This window comes from Protopterus annectens, chromosome 13.part0 (genome assembly GCF_019279795.1).
Source record: "Protopterus annectens isolate FY-2018-M chromosome 13.part0, PAN1.0, whole genome shotgun sequence".
NCBI lineage: Eukaryota > Metazoa > Chordata > Ceratodontiformes > Protopteridae > Protopterus > Protopterus annectens.
The window spans coordinates 890,590,811-890,603,149 of record NC_056747.1 but is presented as its reverse complement, the minus strand read 5'-3'; the positions used below and the strand labels follow the sequence as shown (position 1 = coordinate 890,603,149).

The 12,339-nt window shown below is 42.0% G+C and overlaps 1 protein-coding gene across 2 annotated transcripts in view; it reads left to right on the top strand.

The window, feature by feature from the left end:
* NF1 (neurofibromin 1) overlaps window positions 1-12,339 on the top strand; it is a 5,218,972-nt gene that overhangs the window by 1,783,136 nt on the left and 3,423,497 nt on the right. For both annotated transcript variants that reach the window (XM_044054637.1, XM_044054636.1), the window contains exons 16-17: window positions 3,186-3,309; window positions 3,957-4,203. In XM_044054637.1, the coding sequence (XP_043910572.1) occupies window positions 3,186-3,309; window positions 3,957-4,203 (371 nt within the window). The remainder of the gene's footprint in view (window positions 1-3,185; window positions 3,310-3,956; window positions 4,204-12,339) is intronic.

The following is a 12,339-nucleotide window of genomic DNA, read 5'->3' as shown; positions in this document are numbered from 1 at the left end:
ATTATAATACCATCCTCACTATATTTTATTATCTCTTCCTCCTTACTCTATTCCTGCAACTGACTTTCTTGGGAGAGGGCTGTTGATGCTGTCCAGAATCTATGGTCTGTCGTGATCTGCTGGCCAGTCTTTCTGACTGACATACTAGTGGAACATTCTGCCATCTAGGAGAAAATGAATCTAACTCATCCAACCCCCCTGTAAATGTACCCTGATGGTGACTGGTCTCCTTTCCCAGTGGTTGTGCCTGTTGCACCTATTTCTCCACCATATAATGGTGGAACAGTGTATGCCTTGTTCTGTGAAAATTGTTTTATATCTCTCAAGTTTCCTTTGCTTCTTTGCATGCACTTTGTCAACTTTTTTTCCCATTATTTTGTCATACAAACTCTTGTATTGATCAGATATTAAGAGTTCGGAATAGACTTATTTAGCTCGTCTATTTCTGACCCCAAAGTACACAGAGTACCTTTATTATACTCAACAATTTTAGACATTAGCTCATACCCACACTTTCCAAAAAAAGAAATAAATTCAGAAATAATTTCAGCATTATACAACAACCCAAACATGAACTTGTACATTCTCAGGCCTTGGGGTACTGTTCGCAATTTAATACAGTCCCTCAAGTAATCATTTTCAATCTGTAAACTTAAATTTTATAAAGTTTTTCTCCAAAGAAAACATTAGTTCCCTAAGTGTTGGGTAAACCTTAGTTCGTACTGTTTTTCTCTTGTTCTTGAACATGTTCCTTTTCCCTATTACTGAAAGTAAAAACTATGTCCATTACATTTTTAAAAGTAGCATTACAGTTTATTTGCTTGTTCAACGATTGAAATCCCCTTGTAATAAGTGCTTGTGCGGTCAAAATATCCGAGGGACTAAAATGAACAGTACCTGTTTTAGAGCCGTTGTCAATTTTCTGCCCATCTTGCTTATTTCTTGTAGCACCGACTGTGCCTTTGTAAACGCTACGTTGTTCAGCTACCCTTTCTCTCTCATTTTCATGCCTCTCCAGAGCATGAACCAACAAGCCACCATCCACACTATTACTGGCTTTTCCTCCTGACTTTCCAGTACCGGATGTGAGTGCACTACTTCCCCTCAGTAATGCTACAGAAGCAGGGTCATGTTCTTTAGGGATGTCATCTCCTCCACTGTGCGACAGCATCTCGGTAAGTCTAGTTAAATCACTTTTCAAAGAAGCCACTTCCTCCCTCAATAAGGCAACTTCTGAGGGAACACCAGATGGTTCAAGCCAGGGACTGCTTTTAGGAGAACAATTAGCATTCTCCAATGAATCAGTATTGTCCATAATTTCCATCATAATGTACCCTGCTGCTGGATGGCCACTAATAAAAACCAGCAAACAAAGTAAATGGCAACCAAATCCTTACAAAATAATATCAGCAAAGTTGCTCCAAGCCAGCAGAATACACCAGTATGAAAAATTTATTTAAAGTATAATATTACACAAATCATAAGCGCTTTCATCTCCAAACAAGAGACTTCAGATACAGTACCCACACTCCTTCCTTCCTTTTATACATTACAACATAATTTATTTCAATTGACCAATCAGTCTACTCCCTCCTTAAACCACACTTTCTACCCTTAGCAAAAAAACGAGTATATTAAAAAACATATCAGCAACATTCAAATCCATTATTTTGCTGTTTAAAACCCATACTTATAAAATTCATATAAACACATCTTAAGTTAAAATGTCTGCTTTCTCCTTTAATATTGGTGCTATGGAAACTTGGTCATCAAGTCCCGGTGGAAATGTTGCATAACTTGCATTTAATCTTAACTACCACATGAATTCCTTCATAAGACGTCTTTGCCAATCTCCCCCCCTAGGATTAATTTTCATTCTCTCCAAGATGCCAAAGGTGAAATGTTTAAAATTTTTACATACAATAGAATGTCTTTGTATAGCATTTGAATCTTTCTGTCATATAAATGTTCATAGATTGTTTTTAATGCCTTCACATTGGCATTGACCTCCACAGCAAAAAAATCCCATGTTATTACCGCAACAGTGAAAAGACAAGAGTGTCTGCATTAATGGTAAGTACTGTACTTTTCCCCTTGTAGTGGGCATGATGTTTTTACTGAGAGCCCTAGAGCCCTCTAGTCATGTTAAAACCTTGTTTCCATTTTCAATTCACTTTTACCTAAGGTCTGAGAATGTTGAAATGAACCATGTTTAATTCTGCCAGTTTCAAATCTGTTTTCTTTTGGTAACCACACATGTTCTGAGAGTATGACCTGTTGGTAAGAGCTTTAAGGATTATTTTCCCAGTTTCTTGTATGGATTCGGGAATGTATTCATACTCCTGGTATAGAGTGACTCCCATAATCTCTCTTGCCATCCAAGTCCATGAGTACTTTATGCTGCTTCACCCTCTGGGCAGAGATTACCAGTGCTCAACTTCATTGATGATGACGGGTCTCCTGCAAGAGCTAGGCATGTCTAGATTTCTGCCATTGTTGTTTGTGGATGTAGGCTTGCTTTGTGTTAGGCACTCCCCTCTGTGTGCAGACATTACTTATGTCAGCAGACCTGGCTATGAGGTGTGACCTGTGGTAGCATACCCACCCCTTACCTAGGACAGCTACTTCACCTCATCTTTGTGCAGTGGGAAAACCGAATACGCTAAACATTTAACTTGAAGTGTAAATTAGATCCAAGTACTTGCCTATTGCAAACATGCACCCAACAATGATGCACCTGAAAGAGAAAAAAAAAAAGCATGACCCAAAAACCTATTTCAATGCTTGGTCTCCACTAGAGTTTTGAATAGTCTGTCCCCACTAGCAAGTCATCCACAACCCTGCCCCCTGAGGCAAACAAAGTAGGCCGAGCCTCCTCTTTCCTACCCCCACTCCTACAACTGTCTAAGGAACTAAGTGAATTTTGGTTGCAGTCAGAGTGACATTACTCTCCAGCAGTGGAGGTTGCTGTTTTTGCTGTTGTGCGAAGTTACTGTGTAACCTTTTTCCATGTCAACTAATGCAGGTTTTTGCCATCATTTTCTGGATTTTTTGTAATTACTGATTTGCATTATATTTGCAGAGGTGCTTAAATTCAAACAAACTGACTGCAACTTGCATTTTTTTAAATTTTTAATTAAAAGACAACCCCAATAAGAAATTTGAAAGTTCCTTTTTTATATTAGCTCACAGGTTCTGCTTTATATTTGCAAGACATTAATTGGCCAGCAGCTGGTAAATAGCACTGAAATCCTCAAATGGCTACGGGAAATTCTCATCTGTCGGAACAAATTCCTCCTGAAAAATAAGGTATGAAAACTATTGTTTAACTCTGTAAACAGACGCCTGCACCATTGATGCAGGTTTATTACCTGTGACTGTGACATAAGTTTAAACAAAAAAAAAAAAAACAGAGAGGTTCATACACACTGGACTAAGTAAGAAAGGTAGGATTGAGTGGTTTATGGTTCTGTACCCTGTGCTGTGGTAAAGATATTGGAACTTGTGCCGTTGACCTATCCTTTGGCATATGTCAACGATTAAGTCCTAGGCATATTGGTATGTCCTAATTGTGTGGCTTCATGGAGATGAAGGTGTGGAGGGAACCAGTTTTTAATGCATTGCATGTTCACATGCACATCAGTTTGGCCCATAAATTAAAACCTAACTGCTTTTGGGATGTCAAGCATGTGGTCACTAACTTTTGTCTCATTTGTCCTGACTGTTTGCAGGTACTACACCTCTCCATGGGATGTTGAGGTATTTTAATGGTTGGTGAGATGGGGAAACAAGTCATTGGTGGCCAGAGTAGGTTAGCTGAACAGATGCAGGCCCAAAAAAATAGATTAAATGCAACATTTTCTGTATTCAGTTTTTTACTATTGTAAATTATGTACGCTTTTAAGACAGATGCATATGTATCTGTGTATAGTAAAAATGTAATTAATTTTTTGTAGGAGAATGCTACATTGGGCAGTGGGATTCCTAACTGCCGCCAGGCTCAGACAACCCTGGAGGTTGTACTTTTTATGTTCCTGTGGAACTCTGATACTGAAGCAGTCCTTGTTTCTATGTCCTGTTTTCGTCACCTCTGTGAGGAGGCAGAAATCAGATGTGGTGTGGATGATGTTCCTGTCCAGACAGTTTTGCCAAATTACAGCACCTTTATGGAGTTTGCATCTTACAGTAACATGGTGTCAACAGGTAAGGATAAGAATCATTTTTTCGGGTCGCCTTTGTTGTCTTTCAGGTGCATCATTGTTTAAAGCATGTTTGTAATAGACAAGTATTTAAATGTTTTTTTATACTTCAAGTTAAATATTTAGAGTATTTGGTTGGCACACTGTTAGAGCTGTTAACACCACATTTGCCAAATGACTAAAACAGAGTATGGTAAATAATGACAAAATTTCAGATAGCTTTATTCTATTCTTGTGCCTTTAGTGGATTACAGGATATCCAGAACATAAACATTACATAGAGCATGTATAAAACCAGTTAAATAGGTAATTCATTAAAATATAAATTTTCACTTAAAAGACAAGCAGGAAGCATGAGGAAATGCATAAAACATCAAGGCAAGCAAAACCTAAGGGAAGGTCACAAAAAGAACCTTTCACTCTGTTCAAAGTTTTCTATTTCACGATTAACTTTGCTTCTTTGTATTCTAACACTGTGGTGTCAACACCCACACTAGGGCCAGATGTAAATGTGCATGTTGGTTAAGTGAAGGAAATATCAAAGCAATTTTAATATTGAAAAAAAATATGGTTTAGCTTTGCACATAAATTATCAGTAAATTGAAAATAAACTACATGATGTTTGGGGGTGGGGGGGGGGGGTCATGATCATACATATACCAATCTTTAAAAAGCCCCATAAGCAGATTTGTGTAGCACTTCTTTCCATAGATGTACCTTTATTTGCTTATAGATAAAACAGCCAAAATATATAAATTATGGTAAACAAAAATTAACTAAATCAGTAAGTATAGTGTGACACAGGAATAGCAGAGAAAAAATAGTAGTAGTAAAGGAACTTCAGTCCCTAAGCATGATTGATGCTATCTGGTCTAGAGGCTGGTCGCGTCCACAGTAACCTAATACATCTCCTCTTCCTAGATAATTTGAGACGTGTAATAAGGCAGATGTCCTTCAAGAATGCAACTGCAGTCCTGACATATGGGTTGTCCTGCCTCAGGCAGCCCCTCGGTCGGCCGGATTCCAAAGTCTGGGTCCGGCGTCGGCTGATGTCGCCTCCTCCTCGACGTCAGGGTGGCTGGGGTATAAAGGCATCCGCCGACGCCATCTTCTTCAGTCTTTCTTGCAGCGTGGTGCCCGAAGCAGAAGCAGTTCACAAGTGCCGGTCGGTCAGTTCCTGTGTTTTCAGTTACCGAAGTCATCTAAAAGCTAAGTACCCCATTGGGGAACATTTTTTCTTGCTTCAGCCGATGTCAGAAAAAATTGAAAAAGTTAATAATTGTTTGTCTTGTGGTAAACAAATACCTCATAAGGACTTCCATTCTTACTGCCTCCCTTGCCTGGGCCCAGACCACGACGTCTCAGCCTGCGCTTGCTTTAATAAGCGCACACTCAGGTGCCAGGCAGAATTTGCCGAAGACTTTTTTGGCGAATGTTACGCTTATATCATGCTGTTGGAGCAACTGACAGCGCAAACTACCAAAAAATGCAAGGACCGGGACCAACATCCTCGGCCCACGTCATCCACCGATACCACGCCTAAGCCCTCCGCGAGTGTATCGGTCCCTTCGGAAGCGGTAATTCAACCGCTCCAGGCCGACGACACCGCTTTACCGCGTTCTTCTGTCCCGGTTGTTGATTTTCCTCCAGAAACCGAAGCTCTAGATCTACCTGACACCATTCCTGTGGACAAAGTTACCCCTGCACGTGGGGCAGCTAGGCCTCCGGTATCCATTTCCATCAAGGCCTTTGCACATGCTAAGGCTGCCAGCCAGGCCAAGGCCCATCCTAAATCTACTTCTCAGGGCCCTTCTTCTGATAGACAGATCATGACTCTAGCTGCAGATCTAATCTCTCTTATCAGGGGTTCTCAGCCGCACCCAGACAGAGGTTCTCAGCCACCTGCAGATAAAAGGCCTAGAACTGAGCAGGCAGACACCCTCTCTTCAGATGAAGCCTCTGGGGATTCAGAGCACTCAGATACCCAAGAAAAATCCTTCCAGGCCTATGAGGACTCTGATGCTGAGGAATCAATTCTCTCTGCCTCTCCTCCAGAGGATATTTCTTTCGGTGAAGTTCTCCACTCCATGAGAGAACATTTTCATTGGCAGGGTCAGGAATTGTCTGATTCCAGGAAAAGGCTACGTACCTTCCTTAAGTTACCCCAACACAGACCTTTAGCTATCCCTCCAGTGTTGAATGTCTTGGATGATGTATACTCAGACTCCAGTGCTTCCCCTGATTCTCTCCCTCCTGCTCCTGTCAAGCCAGACAGATATTGCAGGGTCCCTGAAACTCATAAGCATCTCTTTAAGGCCCACTCTGTGGATCTAGAAACTATTTCACAGGGCCCCAAAGGAGTGGCTACTTCCTCGGCCAAAAACCCTCTGCCGCTGACAGGGAAGCTAGGTCCCTGGAGAGATGGGGCAAAAAAGTTTATACCTCTTCCACCCTTGCCATGAGGTCACTTAACTGCCTTTTTCATATGTTTCAGTACCAGGATTACTTAATGGATGATTTGCAGAAAAAGTTAGCCTCTCCTGAGCCTATAGATAGAAAGGCATTGCAGGATTTGGTTCATAATACTCAGCAGGTTAGCAATCATTTTCTTCAGTGTGGTTATGATGCATTGGAAGCTTCATGTAGGGCAGCTATGACAGGGGCCGTTATACGTAGACATGCTTGGTTGAAAGAACAGCCACTGCCAGACCATGTTAAAGTAAAGCTCCTGGATGCGCCTTTGGAAAAACAGAAGCTTTTTGGTGCTAATGCACAGGATGTGTTGAAGTCTATTGAGGAAAAGGCAAAATCAGTACAGACAGTCAAGGATTTCCTCCAGGTTCAGCCACCCAGATTCAGCAGGAATTGGCCTTCAAAGAATTGGTCCTTTCCAGACTCTGACAAGTTTCAAAGGGGAAAAAACAGGCGTGCTCAAGGTAGAGGGCAATACCGAGGCTCCTACAGGGGCCGCCAATGGCAACCACCAAATCAGAGAAGTGGCACAGGTAGTTCACCTGCACCACAGGGACAATCACAATGACTTGACTTTCACTCCGCCTACCAAGGCTCAAAGAGAAGCACCTCTAGGCAGAAAATTATCCTTATTCTCAAAGAACTGGCACATTTTAACCAAGGACAAATGGATTCTGGACATAATAGACAAAGGTTACAGGTTCCACTTCCATACCTTACCAACGGGACAAGGCATGCCAAACCTGCCACAAAATCAAAGGGCAGAGGCACTCTTAGAAGTTTCAAAGCTGTTACAAATAAAAGCAATAGAAAAGGTTCCTCCTCAGGAACAAGGCCAGGGATTCTATTCAAGACTGTTCCTTGTTCCAAGAAAAGAAAAGCAATGGAGGCCTATACTGGACTTGTCCATTCTAAACACTTTTCTCATTGTGCCAAAATTCAAAATGCTGACGTTGCAGCAACTTCTTCCCATGCTGGGCAAGGGGTCTTGGCTGGTTACTCTGGACATCAAGGAGGCATTACCTGCATGTCCCAATCAGACACAGTTGCAGAAGATACCTCAGATTTCTTGCAGGAACAGAGCATTATCAATTCTCAGCATTGCCGTTTGGCTTATCTACTGCGCCCAGAGTATTCACGAAATGCCTGGCATCAGTAGTTGCACATTGCAGGCTCCAGGGGATTCAAATATACCCTTACCTGGACGACTGCCTCATACAAGCAGACAGCAAACAAACCTTGATAAAAAACTTGGATTATGTCATTCAGTTGCTACAGGCTTTGGGATACACAGTCAACATTCAAAAATCAAGACTATTGCCATCCCAAAAGATTATTTTTCTAGGAGCAAAACTGGACACACAATCACAAATGGCTTTCCTCACAGAGGAGAAACAAGAGCATTTACCACATTTCTTCAAAAGCCTAGCAAAGCTTACCCAGCTGACCGCAAGGAAGACCCTGCAGGCCCTGGGGTTCATGGCATCTTGCATTCTTCTGATCCCTCTGGCAAGACTACACATGAGAAAGCTACAATGGTACCTAAAAAGCTTGTGGTCTCAACACAGCCACAACCTAGAAGACGTAATACCACTCATTCCATGCCTGCAAAGGGAATTTTTGTGGTGGGCTCAAGCAAGTCATTTAAACGAAGGCATGCCTTTCAACAAAGCTCGAGCAAGTCAAACCATTACAACAGACGCCTCAGACCATGGATGGGGGGCACACATGGAGGGCAGATGCATTCAAGGACAATGGACTCCCATGGAAATGCATCTGCACATAAATCAAAAAGTGATGTTGGCAGTGATGCATGCAATAGAAGCCTTTGGAAAATCTCTTCAACAAGGTCATCTGCTAATAAGGACAGACAACACCACTGTCATGTGGTATATAAACAAACAAGGGGGCACTCACTCGTATCCCCTCTGCAGATTAACAATGACTCTTTGGGAAGAGTTCCTGAAACTGAACATCCACTTGCAATCCCAGTTTGTTCCGGGCAAGGACAATGTTCTGGCGGACAGGTTGAGCAGAAATTTCTTGGATCCACACGAATGGATGCTGCATCCACATATTTTCTCACACATAACAACTGCATGGGGAAGACCGGACATAGATCTCTTTGCTTCTCATCTCAATCATCATCTGGATAGGTTCTGCTCAAGGACACACCATCCTCTAGCCTGGAGAACGGATGCTCTTTCCTTCAGCTGGAATACCCTAACAATTTATGCATTTCCTCCTCTACCATTACTGACCAAGGTGTTACTGAAGATCAAAGCAGAACAACCAAAAGGAATCTTGATGGCTCCAGACTGGCCAAGGCAGCACTGGTATCCTTTGCTACTGAGCATAACTCACACCAAACCGTGGCCCTTGCCTCAATGGCCTCTGCTCCTAACTCAGCACAATTACAGGACTGTTCATCAAAACCTGCAAACATTGCAGCTGACAGCTTGGAGGGTTCCATGACTTTGACTCATGTCTCCCTCTCCGAAAAAGTTCAGGAAGTCTTGCTGAAGCACGCAGACCTTCCACCAGAAAAACCTATTCGGCCAAGTGGAAGAGATTCATCATCGGGAATGCCAACAAGGGCCAGGATGCATCAGTGATGAGCATACCTCAGATATTAGAATACTTGGCAGAAATGTTTCATAGTGGCCTCTCATATTCTTCCATTAAAATTCACGCTTCAGTAATCTCAGCAAATTAAAACTGTGACCCACCTGTGTTTTCGCATCCCTTGCTAAGACAGTTTCTCAGAGGGATAAAGAATATCAAACCTCCCAGAAAACCACCAGTTCCTGCATGGGACCTCAATTACATCTTGGAAAAATTAACTCTTCCTCCTTTTGAACCAGCAGCATCTTCAGAAATGCAATTTCTCTCCTGGAAAACGGTCTTCCTGTTGGCAGTTACCTCAGCAAGAAGAGTCTCGGAGATACAGGCCCTCATGGCAGTACCTCCCTTTCTCATTTTTCATCAGGGCAGAGTTTCTCTAAGGACCAATCCTTCATTCATGCCAAAAGTGATATCCAGGGTGTCTCTAAATCAAGCAATCCACCTGCCTACTTTCTTTCCCAATCCTCAAAATAAAGGGGAAAAGCTGCTGCATACTTTGGACATACACAGACAATTACGCTACTACTTGGACAGAACAAAGACCACCAGGAAGTCTGACCAACTATTCGTAGCCTGTGCTGCTGGAGTGCAAGGAAAAGCAGTCTCCAAACAAACAACTTCAAAATGGATTGGACACAGCATCAGATTCTGTTACTCTTTCCATGGAAAAGGTGTGCCAGCCAATATTAGGCCACACTCCACCAGAACTATAGCCACATCCACAGCCTTTCTAAGAGGAGTGGCTACAAAGGACATTCTAGAGGCTGCTACATGGAGCTCCGTGCATACATTTACCAAACACTACAACCTGCCATTATACTCCAGATCCCGAGCAGGCTTTGCTTCGGCAGTCCTGCAGGGCCTTTTAGCTATACCTTCCCTTGCTTAGATCCTACCATCCCCAGCTTGGCTATGGTATTCAACCCATATGTCAGGACTGCAGTTGCATTCTTGAAGGACATAGTACAGTTTTGTACCTACCATAAATGTAGATGTCCGATAGATATGCAACTGCAGTCTGGTTTACCCTCCCTCCTACCCCTCTGCTTTTTTCCTTGGGTCCATTCCCCCCTTTCCTATATTAGCTGGGGATGTCTGTTATGGTGTATCTGTTTATTACTATTGTGCATGTCTAGAATTTTTGCTTATCCATTCACAAAATTTAGCCTTCCTTGGAGGGCACCTGGCATCTGGGGCAAGAAACACTGAAGAAGATGGTATCGGCGGATGCCTTTATACCCCAGCCGCTCTGACGTCGGGGAGGAGGTGACATCAGCCGATGCCGGACCCAGACTTTGGAATCCGGCCGACCGAGGGGCTGCCTGAGGCAGGACAACCCATATGTCAGGACTGCAGTTGCATATCTATCGGACATCTACATTTATGGTAGGTACAAAACTGTACTTAGTAATACCTTATCAAGAAGGACCTTATTCATAAACTTGCCTACAATTTCTAATGCCCCCACATCTAGCAATAATAGGTCTTTCTGGAAAAGTAGTGACATTTTGTGGGTTTTAAGTAATATAATGTTAGATGGCAATGTTCCAGTATTATTTTTTTGCATCTTCACTGCTGAAGGATACCAGGCTTTGATGTTTGAGTCAAATCAACAAGTTCACAACATGCTAATTTATAGTAGTCAAGAGATGCATTTGGGTATGACTAAATGCTGATTGCACATAAAATATTGTTTTACATTTAATACAGTAGTGTCGTTTGTCAGATGGTTTGACTTTGTGCCTGCTGCTTGGCATATGTTTCAAATGTCTCCTTTCTTTGTAGTTATATTAAAATAGTTAAAATTTGTTAAATGTCTGTTCAGAGTGAAACAGCAGATAATCAAATCAAAAATGTGATAATAGTGTTGCATGTAAAATTAGATATAAATTTACTCAACTACTGGTATAAACTCATCAAAATTAACATCCATTAACACCATTGTTAACAAATATCCATTTCACAAGTGTAAAAAAATGCAGGTTTCAGTGTATGAACATAAAAACTTTCATCAGGCTGAAATAATTATGAAAGCATCTTTTTAGATGCATCACTGTGAATAACATGTTTGTAATAGACAGCTTGTATATATGTGCTTCTTGTAATTTTAGTTAAATGTTCAGAACTTTGTTTTTCCACTACAGGAAGTTTATAGTCACACTGTTAGAGCTGCTGTAAACTTAGTTCTGCAGTTAACTTGAATTGTCATAGAAATGAGTGAGTTAGAAGCGGGACTAAGAATCTGCTGTGTTTTTAACTGTATGTGCCTGTCTTGGTTTGTGTCAGAATAGGTAGTACTTTGAGTCATTGTTTAATGTTTCTCCCTTACGTCTCCAGGTTCCATTGTTCTATCCTGATGTCCAGTTACTCATGTGCGTTTTTTCTGTACCTTCATGGCTGACTTTATTCTGGATGCTCCTATTTCCTACCACCTGTCCAAACATAATGGTTGACTGGCTTATGTTGTCCATGTATGTTGTATTGATCTTTCACCTTGTGGCACGGGTTAAGACTGAAATTACCTGCAATGGATTGGTTCGGTTACCAGTTTAACAAGTGACTGCAGTCACCTAAGTACTTGGTGATTAGACCCCAGTGTTCTGTAAGCATTTTTATGTGTGTGGGGTGGGTGGAGGTTGGAGTACCTGTCAGTATTACTTGCGAGAGCGGAGTACAGTGGCCAAGTTCCACTGAAACAAGGGAATGTCTACCAGCATTGCTCCAGAAAACAGTGACTTTGCTGCAGTGAGGTGGATAATTGTCTGCACATATATTTCTCAAAGGGAGTAGTTACTGGGCCACAGTAAGGGTGTGTGTGTGTGTGTGGGGGGGGGGGGGGGCTATTTGCCATCATTACTTAAAACAGGATTCTAGACTCTACTGAAGCCAATTTTACCTAACAGAACATTGAAGTAGCCTGCGTGAGCCTGGAGACTGTCTGTCAACATTAGTTTTGCACTGGCTAGCCAACTTTGTTGATGTAGAGGGATAAAGTCCTAAATATGACCTAGGCAGCCTGTGTTTGATTAGTGGCTCTGTTGCC